Consider the following 25,611-nt stretch of genomic DNA (forward strand, 5'->3'; position numbering starts at 1 on the left):
TAATGTAGTTGAGTATTTCAAAGGACTCCTATTTTGCTTGCTTACATAAAACGTTTCCTTATTAACCGTGCACACCTGCAAAGTAAATGAACAAGTGCAGCTGGTTTTATTTCCCAAGGAAACCCTAGAAATATTCAGATCCCAAAGCTTAGGACCAGGCTGACGATCTGCATGGGGAATGTCTGGAAATGATGAATTAGCTTTTGTTTCTGTTGATATTATTTGACAAAATCCTATTATTATCTCCTTTGATTCACTTTTGGGAGCTGGACAGAAATGTGGACTAAATCAGAAAATCCATTGTATAACCAGCACTAACCTGTGACCACGTTCTGCAAGTGTAGGGCAAGAAAATTCTCTTCATTGTGCGCTCCTGATATTTTCTGGTATAATGGTGACTGGCAATCTGCAAGATAGAATAAGATGCAAAAGGAAAGAAAACCTTAATAGCAGCTTCAAACAGAGCAAGCAGTCATAACAAAGAGTCTGTAAAACATAGAAAGCGGCGGGGTTCCTGGAGGGAGGCCTTTCTGGCAACATGCATGTGGGATGCATTAAAGGCAAATTACCATTGTGCTATATGAATCTTAGAATGGAGGGGAATTAGCAGCGATGATGGCTAAGCTACCTATGCTCTCATATGTGATTACAACCTAGTGGAAGAAAGTAACGGCAAAGCGGTTCATCTTCTAGCTGCTTTTACCTCCGCACACTGTGCTGCGTGTGTTGAGGTGTGTGTGCTCTTCTGTGGTCAGTAGGTTTGTTGGGAGTGTTCAGATTGCCATCATGGTAAGGGTTAATTTTTCCAGGACTGAAGCTTTTCACATTAACTCTATAACAAAATAGTTCACACTTGATGAGTATGTATGGCATATGCAACCCTGGCATACTTTAATATGTGAAGTAAAATAAATCCGGCGGGCTTACTCCGACTGTGTCTTGTGGTTGGATCCTCCATACATTTTCCCAGCAAGTCTGATAGCAATAAAGGCAAGGAATATGGCACCAAATAACACAGCTACCATAAAAAGGCTTAGATTCTGAATAGCAGCTGTTGAACAGTGCCTCCCACTGTGAAACCGGGAATTACCTTTAAGACAACTGAAATGGATAACTGCTGTCAATGATAAAGCATACTTAGTGCATCCTCTATACAATATGGGTCTTAGGCTACGTTCACATGGGCGTTTACTTCTGCCCCACTTTTCTCCCATCACTGCCCCCTTAACTACATTACTACTAACAGATGCAAACTGATGCAAAAGGATGACATTCTGTGGCACTCTTAGTATGAAAAGTCAGCCACCTACGGACTCCTGCAGCCGGGACTACTACTACTCTTATCATGGAACAGACATGTTTCCATGAGGGGATAAGTAGTTCCTGGCTGCGGGTGGCTGGGGAGGCTACAATAGTGCTCGTACTACTACCTCCATCATGGAATAATGTCTGTTCCATGCTGGGGGTAGTAGTACAGGGGCTTACTTCTGAGACCTGTTGCGATCAGAAGTTATTAAGCAGGGCAGCGGGCGGCATGCTCCGCTCCCCTCCAATGTATAGAGTGTTTTTACTTTAATTCTTAAATCCCCCGCCGGGAGGCCTGTATGGCTGGTACCGAGGAGCCATTCAGGGCTCCTGGCGTGGTTTTTAAAATGAAGATTGTGAGTGCGTAGCGGAAGCAGGCCATATGTATATTAAAAGCGCTTTGGGTGGAAAGATACACTGATCAAAAAAATAAAGGTAACACTAAGATAACACATCCTAGATCTGAATGAATGAACTAATCGTATGAAATACTTTCGTCTTTACATAGTTGAATGTGCTGACAACAAAATTACACAAAAATTATCAATGGAAATCTAATTTATCAACCCATGGAGGACTGGATATGGAGTCACACTCAAAATTAAAGTGGAAAACCACACTACAGGCTGATCCAACTTTTATGTAATGTCCTTTAAACAAGTAAAAATGAGGCTCAGTAGTATGTGTGGCCTCCACGTGCCCATATGACCTCCCTACAACACCTGCGCATGCTCCTGATGAGGTGGTGGATGGTCTCCTGAGGGATGTCCCCCAGACCTGGACTAAAGCATCCGCCAACTCCTGGACAGTCGGTGGTGCAATGTGGTCTTGGTGGATGGAGCGAGACATGATGTTCCAGATGTGCTCAGTCGGATTCAGGTCTGGGGAATGAGCGGGCCAGTCCATAGCATCAATGCCTTCCTCTTGCAGGAACTGCTGACACACTCCAGCCACATGAGGTCTAGCATTGTCTTGCATTAGGAGGAACCCAGGGCCAACCACATCAGCATATGGTCTCACAAGGGGTCTGAAGATCTCATCTCAGTACCTAATGGCAGTCAGGCTACCTCTGGAAGCACAAGGAGGGCTGTGCAGCCCCCCAAAGAAATGCCACCCCACACCATTAGTGACCCACTGTCAAACCAGTCATGCTGGAGGATGTTGCAGGCAGTAGAACGTTCTCCACGGCATCTCCAGACTCACATCTGCTCAGTGTGATCCTGCTTCCATCTGTTATCAGATCTGAGGAAGAGGGGCTCTTCCCTCAAAATGTGTCCTCTGTCTTTTAACTATGTTGTACCAATAAACAAACATGTTTACAAGAACCTAAGGTATCTTTTGACCTTATTTCATCATCTGACGACCAAGCTGGCAGCGCCTGGATTGTACATATCCTCTTTATCCTTTCCTTTGTGATTTCTTCAGGACAAGTGACTACTCGTTTTCTGCAACCTCCGACTCAGCAGCTCCTTGGAAATCAGTGAGTGCCCCTGTACGGGTTGATATGAGCTATTCTCTATTTACTTAGGTGGGCAGCCACCTATAAGACTCGTGGGTTTCCCACTCTAGTTTATGCCCCATTTACCAAGGGTAATACACTAGGGGCAGTTCTCTGTCTTTTTTCCTTCCATTTCTTTCTATCTTAATCTGTGAAGAGCACAGGGCGCCAATGGCGAATTTGCTAATTTTAGTGTTCTCTGGCAAATGCCAAACATCCTGCACAGTGTTTGGCTGTAAGCACAACCCCCACCTGTGGATGTAGGGCCCTCATGGAGTCTGTTTCTGACTGTTTGAGTGGACACATGCACATTTGTGGCCTGCTGGAGGTCATTTTGCAGGGCTCTGGCAGTGCTCCTACTTGCGCCAGGGCCAGATTAAGGCTGCCTGGAAGACAGAGCACTTCATTATGATGCCCCCCCCCCCCCCCCGACAGTTCCCCCGCATTAGGTTGTAGTTCCCCCACATTAGGTGAAGTATAGTTCCCCCCCATTAGGTGCAGTATAGTTCCCCACATTAGGTGCAGTATAGTTCCCCACATAAGGTGCAGTATAGTTCCCCACATTAGGTGCAGTACAGTTCCCCCACATTAAGTTGGCAGTATAGTTCCCAACATTAGGTACAGTATAGTTCCCCCCACATTAGGTGAAGTATAGTTTTCCCCACATTAGGTGCAGTACAGTACCCTCACATTAGGTGCAGTACAGTTCCCCCACATTAGGTTGGCAGTATAGTTCCTCCACATTAGGTGCAGTATAGTTCCTCCACATTAGGTGCAGTACAGTTCCCCCACAGACATACAACCTTCAGCCATATACAGTGTATGGCTGGAGGCTGTATGGCTGTTTAATGCCCCAGTGTTCCAACCACCACCACTCCGGTCCAGGGTCACGATCTACTGCTTTGGCCTATGGGCCATAGCAGTAGGTATCGGGACCGGAGAGGAGCGGTGGTCGGAACACTGAAGATGACGTGCTGGCGAGTGGTGACTTACCATTCACGTGTCCTCCTCACTGCTCCGCTCTGCTCTTCTATGGACACACGCACGGGATGTCAGTGACGTCCCTGCATGCGCCACCTCCTGGGGGCCCCTGTATTTTTTAAGTTAACGCAGGGCCACAGAGAGGTAACAGGGACATCCTTTTGTCCTGAAAAGATTTTTCGGACACAGGGATGTCCCGATGGTGACGGGGGCCCCCTGTGGGCATGGGGCCCGGAGCAGGCGCTCCATGAGTGCCAATGATGATCTGGCCCTGACAAAGACGGAGGTAGCGGTCCTGCTGCTGGGTTGTTGTCCTCCTACAGTGTCCTCCATATCTCCTGATGTACTGGCCTGTCTCCTGGTAGCGCCTCCATGCTCTGGATACTACACTGACAGATACAGCAAACCTTCTTGCCACAGCTCGAATTGATGTGCCATCCTGGATGAGCTGCACTACCTGAGCCACTTGTATGGGTTGTAATCTACATCTCATGCTACCACTAGAGTGAAAGCACCGCCAGCATTCAAAAGTGACCAAAACATCAGCCAGGAAGTATGGGAACTGATAAGTGGTCTGTGGTCACCACCTGCAGGACCACTCCTTTATTGTGGGTGTCTTGCTAATTGCCTATAATTTCCCCCTGTTGTCTGTTCCTTTTGCACAACAGCATGTGAAATTGATTGTCAATCAGTGTTGAGTAGACATTGTGATTTCACAGTGTGATTGACATGGAGTTACCTTGTGTTATTTAAGTGTTCCCTTTATTTTTTGAGCAGTGTATATAGCGCTGCAGGGGGTCAGACATAAATAACTATATATCTAGCATCCACAGCACATTTATAATATTCCCCCCGCAGCACATTTATAAAGATATACCCCCCCGCAGCGCATTTATAATCTGCCCCCTGCAGTGCATTTATCATGATATGCCTCCGAAGAGCTATGTGTGAAAAGTATTCTATCAGCAGCACATTAAGCCAGCGGCCGACCGGTGATGTAAAGTTTTCTACGATCTGTAGATAACTAAGAACGCATGCGCAGCACTCCGCTTACAGCGTAGGGCTAACGTAGGCAGCGTTAGGAGCGTAGTGCTAGTGTAGCAAGCAGAAGTCCGTACAACACTGCCAGTGCATGCACAGTTTACTACGGACTCCGTGTGCGTAGTTAGAGTAGGTAGCATATTGTAGCTGGAAGGGATAGAGGGAGACCAGCGTAGCTAGCTTAGATTGCAGCATAGTTAGCGTACTTAGGTTTTAAAGTGAAAGGAGGTAGGTTAGGTTTTAAAGTACAGAGAGTACAACTTCCAGCATGCCCATGCAGCCGAAGGATGTCCAGACATGCTGGAAGTTGTAATTTTGCAGGTTTTAAAGTGAAGGAACTACAACTTCCAGCATGCCCAGACAGCTAAAGGCTGTCCAGGCACGATGGGAGTTGTAGTTTTACACATGTGTAGAGTAGTTAGTGTAGTGTAGCATAGTTTTAGACAGTTGTAGTTAGCGTAGCATACTGTTAGCGCAGTTTTACACAGGTGTAGCGTAGTTAGTGTAGCGTAGTGTTAGTGTAGTTTTACACATGTGTAGTGTAGTTAGCGTAGCGTAGTGTTAGTGTAGTTTTACACAGGTGTAGCGTAGTTAGTGTAGCTTAGAATTAGCATAGTTTTACACAGGTGTAGTGTAGTGTTAGTGTAGTTTTACACGTGTAGTGTAGTTAGCGTAGCAAAGCACTAGCGAAGTTTTACACTGGTGTAGCTTAGTCAGTGTAGCGTAGCATTAGCGTAGTTTTACACAGGTGTAGCATAGTTAGCAAAGCGTAGTGTTTGCACAGTTTTACACATGTGTAGTGTAGTTAGCGTAGCATTAACAAAGTTTTACACAGGTTTAGCGTAGTTAGTGTAGAGGAGCATAAGCGTAGTTTTACACAGGTGTAGCGTAGTTAGTGCACTGTAGTGTAAGCGCAGTTTTACATATGTGTAGTGTAGTTAGTGTAGCGTAGGTTAACACAGGTGTAGCATAGTTAGTGTAGCATTGGTGTAGTTTTACACAGGTGTAGCGTAGTTAGTGTAGCGTAGTGTTAGTGTAGTTTTACACAGGTGTAGCGTAGTTAGTGTAGAGTAGTGTTAGTGTAGTTTTACACATGTGTAGTGTAGTTAGCGTAGCATAGTGTTAGTGTAGTTTTACACAGGTGTAGCGTAGTTAGTGTAGCTTAGAATTAGCATAGTTTTACACAGGTGTAGTGTAGTGTTAGTGTAGTTTTACACATGTGTAGTGTAGTTAGCGTAGCAAAGCACTAGCGAAGTTTTACACTGGTGTAGCTTAGTCAGTGTAGCGTAGCATTAGCGTAGTTTTACACAGGTGTAGCATAGTTAGCAAAGCGTAGTGTTTGAACAGTTTTACACATGTGTAGTGTAGTTAGCGTAGCTTAGTTAGCGTAGCATTAACAAAGTTTTACACAAGTGTAGCGTAGTTAGTGCACTGTAGTGTAAGCGCAGTTTTACATATGTGTAGTGTAGTTAGTGTAGCGTAGGTTTACACAGGTGTAGCATAGTTAGCGTAGTGTTAGTGTAGTTTTACACAGGTGTAGCGTAGTTAGTGTAGCTTAGAATTAGCATAGTTTTACACAGGTGTAGTGTAGTGTTAGTGTAGTTTTACACGTGTAGTGTAGTTAGCGTAGCAAAGCACTAGCGAAGTTTTACACTGGTGTAGCTTAGTCAGTGTAGCGTAGCATTAGCGTAGTTTTACACAGGTGTAGCATAGTTAGCAAAGCGTAGTGTTTGCACAGTTTTACACATGTGTAGTGTAGTTAGCGTAGCATTAACAAAGTTTTACACAGGTTTAGCGTAGTTAGTGTAGAGGAGCATAAGCGTAGTTTTACACAGGTGTAGCGTAGTTAGTGCACTGTAGTGTAAGCGCAGTTTTACATATGTGTAGTGTAGTTAGTGTAGCGTAGGTTAACACAGGTGTAGCATAGTTAGTGTAGCATTGGTGTAGTTTTACACAGGTGTAGCGTAGTTAGTGTAGCGTAGTGTTAGTGTAGTTTTACACAGGTGTAGCGTAGTTAGTGTAGAGTAGTGTTAGTGTAGTTTTACACATGTGTAGTGTAGTTAGCGTAGCATAGTGTTAGTGTAGTTTTACACAGGTGTAGCGTAGTTAGTGTAGCTTAGAATTAGCATAGTTTTACACAGGTGTAGTGTAGTGTTAGTGTAGTTTTACACATGTGTAGTGTAGTTAGCGTAGCAAAGCACTAGCGAAGTTTTACACTGGTGTAGCTTAGTCAGTGTAGCGTAGCATTAGCGTAGTTTTACACAGGTGTAGCATAGTTAGCAAAGCGTAGTGTTTGAACAGTTTTACACATGTGTAGTGTAGTTAGCGTAGCTTAGTTAGCGTAGCATTAACAAAGTTTTACACAAGTGTAGCGTAGTTAGTGCACTGTAGTGTAAGCGCAGTTTTACATATGTGTAGTGTAGTTAGTGTAGCGTAGGTTTACACAGGTGTAGCATAGTTAGCGTAGCATTGGTGTAGTTTTACACAGGTGTAGCGTAGTTAGTGTAGCGTAGTGTTAGCGTAGTTTTACACAGGTGTAGTGTCGTTAGCATAGTGTAGTGTTAACGCAGTTTTACACAGGTGTAGTGCAGTTAGCATAGTGTAGATTTGACGTAGCGTAGACAGGTGTAACGTAGTTAGCGTAGCATTAGCGTAGTTTTACCCAGGTTTAGCATAGTTAGCGTAGCATTAGCGTAGTTTTACACAGGTGTAGCGTAGTTAGTGAAGTGTATTGTTAGCATAGTTTTACACAGGTGTAGTGTAGTTAGCATAGTGTTAGCACAATTTGACACCAGGGTAGCGTAGTTTTACACAGGTGAGACATAGTTAGCTTTGCGTAGGGTTACCATGGTTTTACACCAGTGTAGCATAGTTAGCGTATCGTAGTATTAGTGTAGTTTTACACAGGTGTAGCATAGTTAGCGTAGCATTAGCAACGTTTTACACAGGTGTAGCGTGGTTAGTGTAGCATAGTGTTTGCGTAGTTTTACACATGTAGTGTAGTTAGCATAGCGTAGTTTTACACAGTGTAGCGTAGTTAGTGTAGCGTAGTGTTAGCGTAGTTTTACACAGGTGCAGCGTAGTTAGCTTAGTGTAGGGTTACCGTAGTTTTACACCAGTGTATCATAGTTAGCAGTGTTAGTGTAGTTTTACACCAGTGTAGCATAGTGTTGTGTTAGCGCAGTTTTATACAGGTGTAGTGTAGTTAGCGTAGTGTAGTGTTAGCGCAGTTTTACCCAGGTGTAGCGTAGTTTTACACAGGTGTAGTGTAGTTAGTGTAGTGTAGTGTTAGCGTAGTTTTACACAGGTGTAGTGTAGTTAGCGTAGTGTAGTTTTACACCAGTGTAGCATAGTTAGCGTAACATAGTGTTAGCGTAGTTTTACACCAGTGTAGAGTAGTTAGCGTAATGTTAGCGTAGTTCTACACAGGTGTAACATAGTTAGGGTAGTGTAATGTTAACACAGTTTTACAAAGGTGTAGTGTAGCTAGCTTAGTTTTACAGGCAGATAAAAATGCAATTTACAGAGTGTAGCGTAGGGTGTAGCTTGGCTTAGTCATACAGTGAAGGGGCTACAACTCACAGCATGCACAGACAGCCAAAGGTGGTCCAGGCAACATGGGAGTTGTTGTTTTGCAACAGTAGCAGAGGCAATTGCACTCTGCAACATTAATGTAGCAGAGGCCATTACGCTCTGCTACATTAAAGTAGCAGAGGCCATTGTGCTCTGCTACGTTAACGTAGCAGACGCGAGTACGTCCTTGTACGTTAAAGTAGCAGACGTGCTGAGTGTGCCCTGAGCTGCGCTAGTTAATTCATTAGGGGTATACAGCCATCTATATAGACATGATCAGAAGGCCACTTACCCACCTCCGTTCCTGCTCCATCACTAGACGTGGAGCAACACAGGAAGATGACAGAGCTGGGACAAGGATAGTAAGTTAGGGGGGTGAACCCCCAAAAATGTAATAACCCATTTTTTTTGTGTGTTTTTCTTCTCTTCTCATTTCAGATATGCAAATGCGGAGGACTACGACGATGACCTGCAATTTTTTTTTCATAAAATGGTTAACGAGGGCTGTGGGGGGGAATGTTTTTCTTAATAAAAATGTTTTAACTTGTGTGAGTTTTTTTCTATTTACTTTTCAGGCTTAGTAGTGGAAGCCGTCTTATAGATAGAGTCCATTACTAAGCCAGGGCTTAGCATTAGCCCCAAAAACAGCTAGCACTAACCGCCAATTATTACCCCTGTACCCACCGCCACAGGGGTGCTGGGAAGAGCTGGTACTAACAGGCCCAGAGCGCCAAATATGGCGCTTCTGGGCCTAGGCGGTAACAGGCTGGTATTATTTAGGCTGGGGAGGGCCAGTAACAATGGTCCTCGCTCACCCTGGTAATGTCAGGCTGTTTGGTTGGTATCTGGCTAAGAATGAAAAGACAGGAAATCATGTCATATATAAACAAAATAAAACGTTTGTGGTTCCCTGTCTTTTCATTCTCAGCCAGATACCAACCAAACAACAGTCCGACGTTACCAGGGTGAGCGAGGACCATTGTTACTGGCCCTTCCCAGCCTAAATAACTTGTTACTGCCTGGGCCCAAGAGCGCCATATTTGGCAATCTGGGCCTTTTGGTATTGGCTCTTTCCAGTACCCCTGTGGCGGTGGGTACTGGGGTAATAATTGTGGGTTAGCGCTAGCTGTTCTTGGGGCTAACGCTAAGCCCTGGCTTAGTAATGGACTATAAGATGGCTTCCACTACTAAGCCTGAAAAGTAATTGAAAAAAAAAACCACACACACACAAGTTAAATCATTTTTATTAGGAAAAAACACTCTCCCCCCCCACACAGCCCTCGTTAACCATTTTATTAAAACAAAAAAAAATTGCAGGCCATCGTGGGAGTCCACCAAATCCTCCAACGTAGTCCTCTGCAATCACATATCTGAAACGAGAAGAGAAGAAAAACACACAAAAAAAATGGGTTAGTACATTTTTGGGGGTTCTCCCCCTGAAGAGCCTAACTTACCACCCTTGTCGCAGCTCTGTCATCTTCCTGTGTTGCTCCATGTCTAGTGACGGAGCAGGAATGGAGGTGGGTAAGTGGCCTTCTGATCATGTCTATATAGATGGCTGTATACCCCTAATGAATTAACTAGCGCAGCTCAGGGCGCACTCACCACTGCTACTGGCAGTACTCGCATCTGCTAGACTCTTTGATGTAGCAGAGTGCAATGGCCTCTGCTACTGTTGCAAAACTACAACTCCCATCATGCCTGGACATGATGGGAGTTGTAGCCTCTTCAATGTATGACTAAGCTAAGCTACACCCTACGCTACACTCTCTAAACTGCGCTTTATCTGCCTGAAAAAATAAGCTAGCTGCGCTACACCTGTGTAAAACTACGATAACACTACGCTACGGTAACTAACACTACACCTGTGTAAAACTACGCTAACTGCACTACAACTTTCCCTTATCCCCTTACACCCTTCCCTTCAACCCCCTGGTTGGACTTGATGGACGTATGTCTTTTTTCAACCATACTAACTATGTAACTATGTAAAACTATGCTAACACTATGCTACGCTATCTACGCTACACCTCTGTAAAATTACACTAACACTACGCTACAGTAACTATGCTACACCTGTATAAATCTACTCTAATTACGCTACACTGGTGAAAAACTGCGCTAACAGTACACTATGCTAACTACACTACACCTGTATAAAACTACGCTAACACTGCACTACACTAACTACTCTATAGATGTGTAAAACTACAACTCATATCCTGCCTGGACAGCTTTAAGCTGTCTGGGTATGCTGGGAGTTGTAGTCCCTTCACTGTAAAACCTGCAAAACTACAACTTCCAGCATGCCTGGACATGCTTGTAATCTCTTTACTTTAAAACCTAACCTACGCCCTTTCACTTTAAAATGTAAGCTACGCTAACTACGCTACAAACTAAGCTAGCTACTTTGTTTCGGTCCAAATTTATTCAAATCTCTATTAAAAAACGCTATTTCTTGCTTACCGAGAGCCTCAATAGGGAGTGTGCTGTGTAAGTGAAATAATACTGTTATTCAGTATGAAATGCAGATTACAGGCATCACTATGCCAGAGCATCTGGATGTGGCAGCAGAGTCGGGAGACCATATGGCATCACAACTGAAGAGATTAAAGAGATATCTGGCTAAAATATACTCGTTGCCTTCTAACTGCTGCTGGAGATGTGGTAAATAAGTAGGTACATTGATGCACATTTGGTGAACATGTGATTACATACGTCCTTTTTGGTTGAATATTAAATACCTACTTGATCAGCTCCTTTCTATCCCCTTTAGTTGGGGCCCTGAAGTAGCTTTGTTATTTTTGACCCTAGAAAATACTCCTATAGACCATTTGGTTGTCATCTACCATGTCCTTACTGTGGCAAGAATCTCCATTGCTCGGTGTTGGAAATCGGTAGACATTCCGGAGATCGCAGTTATTAAAGTTACGGCTCACCGCAATCTATGTTGGAGGGACTCATTGCGAGGCAAGGGGGCCACGATGGACAGGAATTGATAGATGGAGTAAGTGGGCTGAGCTTTGTTTTTCCTTGGTTTCTATTTGGGCTCCCTATTTTCCTCTCCAGTTTTTCTTTTCTTTAATCTTTATTTTTTCTTTCTTTTTTTCTTCTTCTCATATGCTTCCCATTAATTTGTATATTATGACTGTTATTTGCTCCTTGAAGTAGGAGTTGTAATTTTACGTTATTCTTTTTAAAAATTAAATAAAACATAAAAAGAAGAGATTTTTATGTAATTTTTATTTAATTTATTTAAAAAATGTTAAAACATTTTTTGAGGACCCATAATGGTGAGCATCCAGCTGGCGGTCTGCCGCAAGACGAGCTACCAACTGTTCCAGCCCCTTCCTCTCAGCACCCCCCCAACTGTCTTACTACATTTAATCAGTTCTGGTTCATTGTTATCGCACCAACTTGTTTCATTGGATTCTTGTGGTAATATGTTATGACAACTAGAGAGGAGTGAATTTTTAAAAAATGTGATTTGTCTGATTTGATTCACTCATCTCTATTGAGGACCCATTGGAGGGCAAGTCTGGTATCTGCAGCCGCAGGCTTGCCAATAGTGTATAATTGCTGCAGTGTATAAATTTCTGTAGTGAAAAAGCTTGTACTTGTATCTTAAAATTGAGCTGGTGTTCCGCTACGAGGCCAGCTACCGCCTTTCCCTGCCCCTGCCTCTCAGCGCACCCCCATGCTCTGAGTGTCCACTTGAAAAGGGAGAGACTGCAGTACCAGCTCCTTGGACAGGAACACATTCAGCTTCTGTGCTTTGGATAAGTGGGTGCATAAAGCTAGAAGTGGCTGCAGTGAAAAAGCTTGTATTTGCATCTTAAAATCGAGCTGGTGGTCCACCTGTTCCAGCCCCTGCCTCTCAGCAGCCCACAGACTGTGAAAGTGCGAATGTTTCATTTAATTAGATAGGGTTAATTGTTATCGCTCCAATATGTTTCGTTGGATTCTTGTGGTAATTCCACAGGTAATATATGATGTTGACAACCATAGTGCCTTAGTCTCGAATAGATTACTTTTTTTAAATATTTTTTTTTAATTTAAGATTCTGATTAGATTCAGTTTAAGATTAAGTTTAATGTCCCAGGTGCTTGAAGAGTTTACTTTGAATCAATACTGTATGACCACGAAACCCAATATAAAAAGGAGTCACATGGCGGTACAATGACAGAGCCTACAAATGGCAGCAGCCCGACAAGACCTTAGGGCCTCACAATAGAAAAGATTAAAGATATTTTGTAAAATTTTAATCAAAGATTTTTTTATTTTTTATTTAAGGTGCCAACAGCATAAGGAGACCATACACAATGACACAGCCTGGAGGTGGCAGCAGCATGAGGAGACCATAATGTGGCAGAATGACACAGCCTGGAATTGGTGGCAGCAAGAGAAGACTATATAGTGGAAGAATTACCCAGCCTGGAGGTGGCAACAGCCTGACGAGACCATAGGGCCTCATAATCGAAAAGATTATAGATATTTTTCAAAATTTAAATTGAAGATTTCAAATAGATTAACATAAAAATGTTTAATTAATGTGCCAGCAGCATGAGGAGACCACATGGCCATGGTGTGTCTGGGTCCTCTGTCTCATCATCTTCCTCATCACCCTGTAGCTCCACAGCCTGCTCCGTCTCCACCTCTCCTGTCAGATGACTATAAAAAAACACCCATTTCTCAAAACCTTGCCTGTGCTCCACTGTCCCCCACCTCCTCCAGTTCAGCCCTCACAGGGCTTATGTGGCCTCGATGTAGGCGTCACGTTTCCAGTGCCCTGACCAGCCATCGTTTCCAACACGTGTTGTAGGATATGAAGCAGTGGAATGACGTCGTTCATCCCATAATTCTGGTGACTGACTAATAATGTGGTTTCCTCAAAGGGCCTGAGCAAACGCCAGGTGTCACGTATGAGCTGCCACTGGTTGACATTGAAGTTCTACAGGGGAGTCCTCCTATCCACTTGGATCATCAAGAAATAGGTGATGACTTTTCTCTGTTCGTATAGTTGGTCCAACTTATGGAGGGTGGAATTGCAATGTGTGGAAACGTCGCAAATCAGACTATGTTGGGGGGATACCGTTCTGATGCTGCAGCTCAAGGAGGGCGTGCTTTGCGGTGTACGAGTGGCTGAAGTGCATGCAAAGTTTTCTTCCCATTGTTAGGAAGTCTTACAGATGGGGGTAACACTTCAGGAATTGCTTGACAACCAGATTGAACATGTGTGCCATGCAGGGGGCATGGCTCAGGCTTCCTTGAAGCAGCACAGACAAGATGTTCTTCCTGTTGTCGGTCACCATGGTTCCCATTTCCAGTTTTAATGGAGTAAGCCATGATTTGATTTGTTGATTAATTACTTTTAGCAGTTCCTCCCCTGTGTGACTCTGTTCGCCAAGGCAAACCATGTGAAGAACAGCGTGACCCTGCCGTGCCTTGCACACATGGTATCCTGGCGGGGCATTTATATTAAAATGATTAATTAAAATTAATCAAGTTATTTATTATTAATTTTTTTATGTAATGTGCCAGCAGCATGAGGAGACCACATGGAGGCACAATGACACAGCCTGGAGGTGGCAGGAGCATACGGAGACCATATAGTGGCAAAATGACCAAGCCTGGAGGGGGCAGCAGCAAGAGGAGACGATAGGGCCTCACAGTTGAAAAGATTAAAGCTATATTTTCAAATTTAAATTGAAGATTTTAAATAGATTACCATAAAAAATGTATGTAATGTCCCAGCAGCATAAGGAGACCATAGGGCCTCACAATTGAAAAGATTAAAGATGACTCTTCAAATTCAAATTGAAGATTTTAAATAGATTAACATAAAACATTTTATGTCATGTACCAGTAGCATGAGGAGACCACATGGTGGCACAATGACACAGCCTAGAGGTGGCACCAGCATGAGGAGATTAAAATGTGGCAGAATGACCAAGCCTGGAGGTGGTAGCAGCAAGAAGAGACCATATGGGGACATAATGACACAGCCTGGAGGTGGCAGCAGCCTGACCAGACCAAAGAGCCTCACAATTGAAAAGATTAAAGATATTTTTTTAAATTGAATGTGGCCATGTTAACATCCTCTGGTTACTTGATGAAAAACTGCCACACCACAGAGTAGCTGATTCCCCCCCCCCCCCCACAGTCCGCACTTACTGACTGCTACTGCCGCTAACTCCAGCACATCAATTATGTCCTCCTCGGGTTCCTCAACAGTGTGTGCTTCAGGAACCTGAACGTTCCCAACACTACCTACCACGCCATTCTCCTCATCACTACTTGCCCGCCTAGTGAAGGAAGCGGGGGATGTCTCCTCCACTATTTGGCTGGGCTGTAGCTGCTGACTGTCCTCTAGTAGATCATCCTGACTAAAAAGTGGAGCTGAGCCCACAGCATAGGATACATCTATAGGGGTGGGAACAGCATAGGACAGAGGCAATTGGAGGACAGGGACTGCCAACTGATGGTTGTTTCTGAGGAACCCACCGACTGTTGACTGGTGGTGTCAGATGTCACTTGTGATGAAGTGGATGACCGAGTTAACCAGTCAATGAAAGTAGATGGGTTGCTGGTCGAGACACAACCGCTAGCTGATACCAGAAGCTCAGGCCTCTCGCTGTGACTCCTGCTTCCACTTATCCCTAGGACGCTCCACTGCGCTTAGAACTTCAGCAGGTGTGTACTTTTGGCTGGCCTTTCACAGTAACTAGGCCCTTAAGACTTTAACAGGAACAAAATGTTAGACCACTTAGATGTATGTATCTTGTATGCACTTATGAGGGGAATTCAATGCGCTCCAGTACGCTATTTGTCTAGAACAGCAGATATCACTTGTGATGAAGTGGATGACCGAGTTAACCAGTCAATGTCAGCAGATGGGTTGCTGGTCGAGACACGACCACTAGCTTATACCAGGAGCTCAGGCCTCTAGCTGCGACTACTGCTGCCACTTGCCCCTTGTCTGCTGTGACCTCTGTCTGCGCCTGATGAATTTAGGCCTCTCCCACTCCTCTGTGCATGTCCTGGCACTTTTCTGCCTGACATATTTAGTGCGAATATGAGGGGAGTACAATACGCTCCACTACACTTAAAATATTTTTTCTAGAACAGCAGCAGGTGTGTACTTTTGGCTGGCCTTTCACAATAACTAGGCCCTTAGGACTTTAACAGGAACAAAATAGTGCACCGCTTAGATGTACGTATGTGGTATGCACTTATGAGGGGAGTTCAATGAGCTCAATGAGCTTAAAACTGTATTTGTATAGAACAGCAGCAGGTGTGTACTTTTGCCTGGCCTTTCACAGTAACTAGGCCCTTAAGACTTTAACAGGAACAAAATGGTACACCATACGCTTTTAGTGCTCTGCTCACCCTAACTGGCTGACTATTAGCTTTTCAATTGTTGTACACACCAGTGCTGCAGCACACAGTCACTGTGTACTACACCCAAAATTGCACTCTCTCTCTCACTCCCTTACCTATCAGTGCTTCTAGGCTGGATTTGGGCTTGAGGTAAATCACTGCTGTAATACACCCACAATTGCACTTTCTCTCTCAATCTCATTCCCTTCTCTATTAGTGCTTCTAGGCTGGATTTGGCCTTGAGGTGAATCCCTACTGTAATACACCCACAATTGCACTTTTTCTCTCAATCTCTCTCCCTTCCCTATCAGTGCTTCTAGGCTGGATTTGGCCTTGAGGTGAATCGCTGCTGTAAAAAGGCTTTTCTGTGCAACACACTGCTCTCTATCCCTCTCTCTGCAATAGAACGCTAAAGTGACTGGCCGCAAGATGGCTGCCGATTATATAGGGCTGTGACATCACAGGGGTGTCTGGCTGCTGATAGGCTGCATGCTGCATGTGATTCAAGGTTATCCCGCCTTGCCGCCTTCTCAGAGTTCCTTGCCCCATGTCCTCACATGTGGATCCACCATTTTAGATGCCCTGGAGCCTGCACCGCACTAAATGGAGTTCAATTAAGCAATTTGTGTGATTGAATCATGGCGATATTCACATTCGTTGCGAATCAGATTTTTCCTGAAATTAGTAACTAATTTGGATTTGTCAGATTCGATTAGCTCATCCTTAGTCAGAAGTAACAACGGATATTATAAACCTGGTGCAAACTAATGACATTAATGGCTCATCCGTCCGCCATAGACTTCAATGTTAAATTTATAATATCCATTTCAATTCCGTTATTTTTGATGGGAGAAAAAATACTACTTTTCCCCTGTCAAAAAAAAAAAAGGAACAGGAAGCAAACGGGTGATAAAGGATTGTAAAAAAAAATCCCATTGACATCAATGGGATTATTTTACAGCAGTTTGCAACCTATTTGAAAAATGATCAAATGGATTGATAACTGCCATTTATTAACGGGGGGAAGACGGCCGTGTGAACGAGCCCTACGGCCTGTTTCACGCAAATTTATTAGGCGAGGTTCAGACTGCGGAGTCTCCAGACGGAAAATTTCCGCCTGGAGATTCCAAGTGCGGCCAGCTAGGATTGCGCAAAGTCTATTGGGGACTGCAATGTGTTCCGTGAGTATTTTCGCCTGAAGAATGAGCAACACCAGAGTGGATTTTCTGTTCACAAATTCTGCTTCAAAAATTTCGAAGTAAGTAATTTTAGTAAGCAGAATTTCTGTCTTCAATTTCAAAGTGGAATTGTAGGAAGAAATTCCGTAGTATGAACCTAGCATTACAGGTGCATTTATAATGCTGTCATTAAATGTTAAGCTTGGACAATTGCCCATAATAGGGGCACAAAATGCACCTGCATTTTGCCTGTGTGAAACGAGCCTTAGGGGGAGTTCATGGAATGGTCAAAATTCATGCCGACATGCATTTTACTGAAAATCAGTGTGTTTCTCAAGCTGAATGTTGCTGGCTGTGTGGGTTTTGAAGGTAAAACTTTGGTTTACCTTAAAAACTGTCCAGCTATTAACAATCTGACTATACAGTAAAAGTTGTTCAATAAACTTTCAATAAACTTTTTTATATGTTATATTTCAGAATTTGATAACAATACAATAACTATGGGTTATTAATCAAGTTTATATTTCAAACAAGCTTGGCAGTATGAATGTGATCTCACCCCAATGTTTAAGTTTTGATTCTACTGTTTTGTTTTGTTTATAGTTTACTAACTAATAGGCCAGACATAGTATCCGAAGTGACCACAATATAATAAGTTTTAATGTACTGTATATATCTTATAAGAGGATGTCAACTAGTGGGGCTACAAATACATTAAACTTGTAGAAAGGCCAATTGTCACCAACTAAGGGAGGTCCTCAGTGACGTAGAGTGGGACTTTGTCCTCGATAATAAAAGTTCACAAGCTAAATGGGACATTTTAAGAGCATCCTTAATAGATCTTGTGGACGACCTATACCCTATGGGAATAAACGTGTTAGAAATAGAAGACCAATTTGGTTAACCAAAACAGGGATGTGATGAATGATAAGAGGAAAGCATTTAAACTACTAAAATAAGAAGGTAATGGAGAAGCGTTAAAAGGAACAGAATAAATTCTGTAAACTAAAAATAAAATGATAAAACATTCAGATAAATTTATACTGAAAAGGACTTTGGGGTACTCAATTGTAGTGTTTAATCTGTATAAGTCATTAGTCAGACCGCACATGGAGTATTGTGTCCACTTTTGGGCCCCTGAATATAAAAAGGACATGGCTGAACTGGAGAGGGTGCAGTGGAGGGCGACAAGGATAATTAATGGTATGGGAGGATTATAGGACCATGACATGTTATCAAGCTTGGAGTTATTCAGTTTGGAGAAAAGACATCTTAGGGGCGTTTTGATCACAATGTACAAATATATGAATGGACTGTTCTTGTGATCTTTTCATACCCAGGCTGATAACCATGACAAGGGGGCATCCTCTACATCTAGAGGAAAGAAGGTTTCACCATCATCACAGACAGAGATTCTTTACTGTAAGGGTGGGTTCACACTATGTTTGTAGTGTACGGTTGCTGGATCCGGTTGGGAGGGGTGAAAACCGGCCGCTCCCGTATCCTAGCCGGATCCAGCCCGAATCCCATTCATTCCAATGAGCCGACGCTGACTCCAGTTGTCTCATTTTTGCCCCTTATACGGTTTTCTGACCGGACCTTAAATCATGGTATACCACGGTTTTTGGTCCAGTCTGAAAACTCGCATATTCGCAAATATTGCAAATATAGCACTATATATTCGCAATTACGAATATTTGCTTTTTTTTTTTACATTACACATCACAGTGATCACTGATAATCCCTCTCTGTTTCCATTACTCCCCCTTGCTCCTATTTACTCCCCCTTGCTCCTATTAACTCCCCCTGCTCCCATTAACCCCCCCCGCTCCCATTAACGCCCCCTGCTCCCATTAATCCCGTTGCTCCCATTAACCCCTGCTCCTTCTTCCATTCACCCCCTCCTGCCCCTGCTTCCATTAAACCCCCCTGCTTCCACTAACCCCCCGCTCCTTCTTCCATTCACACACCCCCTCCCACGCTTCTGCCCCTGTGTACATTCAAACCCCCCCCTGCTTCTGCCCCTGCCCGTTTTCATTAAAGATCCCCACTCCCCACCCTCACCTGTGCGCTGTTCTGTACGTGGGCTGCCGGGAAGTGTCCCACATCACCGCTGCAGTGATATGGATGCTTCCCTACCTGACTTCCGGACACAGGATCCTCTCTTGCAGAAGCATCCAGCGCATTATGCTGACGCTTCCTCCAGGAGGGAATTTCAAATATTAAATAAAGAAAAATAAATGTTTTGGCCACCGGAGCGAGCAGTACCCCAGGCAATGCCGAATGGCACATCGTTGTGTCGGGGCACCCCGGTTGGGAATCACTGGTGGAGAGGATGTAAATGATCTGTACAGCAAAGTTATAAACAATCCCAAAAAATAGGGATCCCAGTAAATGAGGATTTACAATTTTTCTCATAATCCCCTAAAAAATTATTCAAGTCAAAGTAAGAACTGTATATACCACCAAATTGGGCCATATGGTTAGAGTGTTAAGGAAAAAACAAAACATTTAAAATAAACATATTACATGGTGATGGTCTAAAATCGACATGTAATATTTGCATAATTCCTTTGGGTGGGCCCTTAAAGTCTAACACTGAAGGGAACTAGGATAGAATGTTTTTTTTTCTTCATTTGTTCTGTATAGACAGAATAACCTGCTATGCTATTCAGTGCACCAGAATATAATTTTTTTCCTTACAAACTCAAGGGCTGATGTATTCAACTCTACAGCTTATACTATAGCATTATACGTTATAATTAAGTCGATTATACATATGACAAGAGGAAGAGCAGATAGAGATTATTTAGAGACCTAAATAATTTAAGGAAAAAAAATCTTCTTATTTAGTGCTCTTCTACTACTCATAGAATTTCATGTTTGCCTGTTCCGTGTGTAGAAAATATAACATAAAAATTTTTTTTTCAGGAATAAAACATTGATAGCCTATCCTCAGAATAAAGTTCTATAGCCCCTTTCAAATTTTCTTTAAAGGAAAACGGTCACCAGTTCCCCCGCACTATAACGCGATACATTGGGCTATATTGCGGCTGAACAGGAGACCGATGCAGGGTCTCGGACTGCTATACCTACCTGCAGTCCGGAGCCCAGATCCTTCAAAAGTCCCCCTCTTCCAGCGCTGACTTGCTCTCTGGAAGGGGGCTCGCCAGCTGGATTTAAATATTCATAAGCGCCGGTCATGTGAGCGCTCACGTGACCATCGCTTATAGAAACATAGAAACCTAGAATGTGTTGGCAGATAAGAACCATTTGGCCCATCTAGTCTGAACATTTGAATCCAGCCGGCAGGCCCGCCTCAAAGTGCATGTCAGCACTGGAAGAGTGTGACCTTTGGAGGATCGGGGCTCCGGACTGCAGGTAGGTATAGCAGTCCGAGACCCTGCATCGGTCTCCTGTTCACCCACACTATAGCAGTGTATATTATAGTTTACGTTTCTTGGATTTGATCATTTGTGAATGTCTAGTGAAGTGCTAATGACCTTTGAAGCGCCATACACCAGTAAAAGTGTTTCCGTGAGGAGAATCTTACCCCTTTTACCTAGTTGATAGGCCTTTCACAAGCTATGCCAGATCACCCTGCTCTGTACTGATGAGGAGAAACACCCCAAAACACTGTTGTCTGTGGGTGGGTACTTTCTCCTTCTGGAGAGATGTCTGTCTATATACCCTAATAAGGTAGGTAAATAAATTCAACTTTTGGAATTATTATAGTTTTTTTGCTGATCTCTACTACTGCAATCACTAATATAATCAGACTGTGCAGAATGGTCTTGAGTTGCTGTAATTCTGTAGGATTCCAGGGAGAAGTTGACCTCTGTTACCAATAAGCGTCGTGCAGTATATTTCAAAAATATATTTTGAATGCTTAACCTTAGGGAACATAATTGCCCTTTTTAAAGCCATAATAATCATGTACACAGAGCTGAAATAATAAAAGTTTTCTGCTCCCTCAAGACATTTCTTATACGATGTAAGTGGTTGGGAAAGAAATAAAAGACACGGAAGCTCTAAGACTTATTGTTCTGCTATTTTCGATAGCCTGTTCTCTATAAATCAAGCCTGTTTACTGGTAGCAGTCATTGCAATTAATGTTTAAAGAGCTGTATATGCCATTTGTTGTATTTTTATTACAGAGATTACTGGAGATTTTGAAATGAAAAAGGACAGCTGCGGAGAAAGGTCAGCAGAGGAGCCACCGTGCAAATAAATGATATAGCGCTAGATATGAGGATTTGCTTGTTCTTTCTAATATAACACTGATAGTAAGCCAATAGAAATCATTTTATTTTAATAGAGTGAAATGGTTGTGGCATACTAATGGCTCTGCTGTAGGTGTTTATCTATATATGCCGCCTTCCTTAGTTATGATGAAAAATTAGCACATTTTCTCTTATATTGTGCTTTATTGCTGTGAAACCTTTAAAGCATTAACAGGAAAGAAGTTATCTAGAAGACTGTGTGAGCTGCCAGTTAGACAGATAATGAGGAATGGGGACTCGGGAAGATTTGAGCTATGCTACCTGTTTTAATACTATTTGCAAAGACTGTGCAGACAAAATGGACAGCTAATTGATAATAGTTCCCTATGGTTGGATTTTTATTGAGTCTGAGACTTGAGACTCTTTAGAAAGAACATGATTTCTACCTTACGACTAAACTGAACCTGTCATTACTTTACCTGAACCACAAGTCATCGGAGCAGTACCTGGGGACTTCTCCTTGCCCTATTAGCCTTAATTGATTGTCTCTCTATATATCCAAATAGGGAGAAATCTATTAGTCAAGGCTGGTGGGGCGGAGGGAAGCTGCTAGGGACCACCCTGATGACTCCTTTTCCAGGCATCATGAAAGTGATGACAGGTTCATTTTAAGTCCCTGGGGTGTCCTCAATACTTTTGAGAGTGAAGGACGGAACATCAAGTGATTATATTTAGTTAAGGGGTAATTTTGTATGCCCAAGATATTTGTAGAACCGCCAAGGGTGGGCATATTATATATATATATATATATATATATATATATATATATATGTATATATATATATATATATATATATATATATGTATATGCAGCTGCACAAGGGTCCATTGCTGCTGTAATAAAAAAAAAATTCCTCCTACTGTCTGTTAAATTTGATGGAAGGGATTATAATAACTATTAGTGAATTGTGGTATACTAGTCATGAGAGTAGGTCAGGAGCTCCTGACAAATTACACTCATTGACAAAAGATAAAAATGTTGGATTGCTGCAAAACCTAGCATGCAGTTATCTCCCAGGCAGATTTGTAAAGGATTACAGGTATGGTCTGAAATGACACTGGCTTTTGCCACAAGAGGGCGTAAAAGTGCTTCACCCGCTTCCCTATAAAAAAGGACCTTGGACTCTCTTTTTCCGAGTCTCAGTGGTCTGCCCTTTGCCGTTGGGCTCATTCCTCCTCCATCTCAAGCAGGAGGCAGGTTTTAAAATCTTAACCCAATGGTACCTTGTCCTGACTCGCCTTCACAAAATGTTCCCTGCTACTTCTTCTCTTTGTTGGAGGGGTTCTGGTCAGATTGGATCCCTTCTCCATGTGTTCTGGGAGTGCACATTTCTTTCCTCTTTTTGGAGGGAAGTTTTGGAAGCTAGCCTCTTCGTTTACAGACTTTGTTCTATCTTTCACCCCTGCCTTCTTTCTCCTTCATCATTCTGACATTCCGTCTTCGACTTACCGCTTTACTGTCCTGCGTCATCTGATCAATGCTGCAAGAGCCTGTATCCCAGCCCTGCGGAAGCGTCTAGCACCCCCCTCTGTGCACCAGTAGATCCTGAAGATTCTGGACATTGAACGAATGGAGGAGCTTGCTGCACCCCTGCATCACCGGACGGAGCGTCACTCTAAGACATGGTTTTACTGGTCCTCGTTTCAAGAAACCCCAGAATGTTGCGCGACTGAGTCCTGTTTTCATGCTGTTGAGAACCCCCCCCCCTTTTTTTTCTTATACATGGTGTCTTGTTTGTTGTTGTTCATAGTCAGTGTGTTTTACTGTAGCCCTTTTGAGGGTCTTTTACTACCCACCATCCCCCTCCCCTGTCACCTATTGCTGTGACTTGTTCCCATTTCCCTGTTTCATTTGTTTCCCTCTACGTAGGGGAAGTTTTGTGATATACCGTATTTATCGGCGTATAACACGCACTTTTTAGGCTAAAATTTTTAGCCTAAAGTCTGTGTGCGTGTTATACGCCGATACACCCCCAGGAAAGGCAGGGGGAGAGAGGCCGTCACTGCCCGCTTCTCTCCCCCTGCCTTTCCTGGGGTCTAGAGCGCTGCTGTCGGCCCTTCTCTCCCCCTGGCTATCGGCGCCGCTGCCCGTTCTGTCCCCCTGACTATCGGTGCCGACAGCCAGGGGGAGAGAAGGGGCAGCGGCACCCATTGCCGGCGCCGCTGCCCCGTTGCCTCCCCCCATCCCCGGTGGCATAATTACCTGAGTCGGGTCCGCGCTGTTGCAGGCCTCCGGCGTGCGTCCCCGGCGTCGTTGCTATGCGCTGAACTGCGCGGCGCATGACGTCAGTGCGCCGCGCCGTGCATAGCAACGATGCAGGGGACGCACGCCGGAGGCCTACAGCAGCGCGGACCCGACTCAGGTAATTATGCCGCCGGGGATGGGGGGAGGCAACGGGACAGCGGCGCCGGCAATGGGTGCCGCTGCCCCTTCTCTCCCCCTGGCTGTCGGCGCCGCTTCTCTCCCCCTGGCTATCGGCGCCGGCAATGGGGCGCCGGTACCGATGTCAGGGGGACAGAACGGGCAGCGGCGCCGATAGCCAGGGGGTGAGAAGGGCCGAGAGCAGCACTCTAGACCCCCGGAAAGGCAGGGGGAGAGAAGCAGGCAGCGACGGCCTCTCTCCCCCTGCCTTTCCTGGGGGTATATCGGGGTATACACGCGCACACGCGCACACACGCACCCTCATTTTACCATGGATATTTGGGTAAAAAACTTTTTTACCCCAAATATCCTTGGTAAAATGAGGGTGCGTGTTATAGGCCGGTGCGTGGTATACCCCGATAAATACGGTACTTATGTTTGAAAATTTAAAATAAAGAATTATTTAAAAAATAAAATAAAAAAACACTCCAAAAACTAAAACTAATTACATTTTACACAGTTAACAGACCTCCACAAATTGCCCATCACCTAGGCTGTTCAGCCTAGACAGACCACAGTAGAGAGGATGGTTTGATCCCCTAACAAAATGAATAGCTCCCACAGTTTCCTTGTCCACCATCTAGAAACAGGTAGCACCTTCATTACACATCCATGTCTTTGCCTGGACCCTTTTCAGGTGCTTAGCAGAAGGACATAACTGTATAAGGGGCTCTTCTTCTGTGTCACAATGAGCTTCTTTCTATAGTTAACTAGATTTCTGGCAACTCCACTACTCCACCTCCCGGGATTTCTCCAGTTCATCTCTTGCTACCAATTCCTTCTCTTGTATTGACCTGGTATTGGGTAATGCAGCCTCCCTTACTTATACCACAGGTTAAATATTGGATATCTAGCACATAGAACATTTTTTCCCACTGCTCACTTTGGGTTCCCTGATGGGGACTTAGTGCGCTCTGGCGCAATCATCAGGATGTTAAGGCAATGTTAGACTTTGAACCTCCTGGTAATTGGGATGCTAACATGGGATATGCAGAATTTGGGACTGTCTACAAGGTCTTTAAAGCCTTCTCTAGTTGGGTTACCTTTAGAGCTATTTTGTCTTATAGGCAGGGCCTTGGCCAGTAGAAGACTCATGCAGAGGATGCCTTAACCTCCACTGAGTCAGAATACTTAAGTACGGGTGACTTAGCAGACCTATCTGTTTTTATGGAGAGACAAAGGGCATTTAGTCAATTGTATACTGAACTTACTAGGAGGATGGTTTTGTATGCTAGACAGCGGAGACAAAAGCTGTAAGACGAGAACAATATCAAAAGCAGAGGAACAGCATCAGGGCAATGTTCCAACAAAAGGAAGGTACAGTTTAGAATGAAAGACAGATGAAAGATCACGAGATGAAATGGATAACTAGCAAGAAGCTCTACAAAGAACACTGTCACACTGCCATATCTGATGGAAAGGAACAAAAATGTATTGTAAACAACATACCAATGGTTGGAAGAACAAAAAGAGAATAATCCACTAAAGATTCCAAAGTTGGTCAACTTTTAAATATAAAAGCTGTCCATTCAGAAACAGGGAAACTTATGAAGATTAAAAATTTTATCACATTAAATCCTGTGTCCATATTCGATTATAAACAGTATGACAATGAGTATACAAAAGCCTGAAAAAATGTCAGCAATTGGGTTATACTCCACTAGAAGCTAACCATGGAGTGATGTGTTTTAGCAACAGCTCAGATTTGTATTTCCGAGGGGCATGTAACTGTGGCAATTGTCACCATGTTTTTACCCTATTAGGAATTCTGTACCCTAAAATAAAGTGGCTTAAGTCATTTAAATGCATTTATTCAATTGACCATATTTTCTGCATCATATGAAAATATTAGATTTTTCAGGATTTCTGTGTATGGTAGTGAATAATTGAAACATAATAAACAGGTAACAAGTATACTGGCACAGTTCCTAAATACAAAATGTTAATATT

The 25,611-nt window shown here is 43.6% G+C and overlaps 1 protein-coding gene across 2 annotated transcripts in view; it reads right to left on the minus strand.

Moving 5' to 3' along the window:
- The window catches only part of IMPG1 (interphotoreceptor matrix proteoglycan 1), a 489,363-nt gene that overhangs the window by 16,540 nt on the left and 447,212 nt on the right, over nt 1–25,611 (minus strand). For both annotated transcript variants that reach the window (XM_056565914.1, XM_056565915.1), the window contains one exon: nt 320–406. In XM_056565914.1, coding sequence (XP_056421889.1) covers nt 361–406 — 46 coding nt within the window. In that variant the 3' untranslated portion in view covers nt 320–360. The remainder of the gene's footprint in view (nt 1–319; nt 407–25,611) is intronic.

The sequence above is a fragment of the Hyla sarda genome, chromosome 3, assembly GCF_029499605.1.
Source record: "Hyla sarda isolate aHylSar1 chromosome 3, aHylSar1.hap1, whole genome shotgun sequence".
Classification (NCBI taxonomy): Eukaryota; Metazoa; Chordata; class Amphibia; order Anura; family Hylidae; genus Hyla; species Hyla sarda.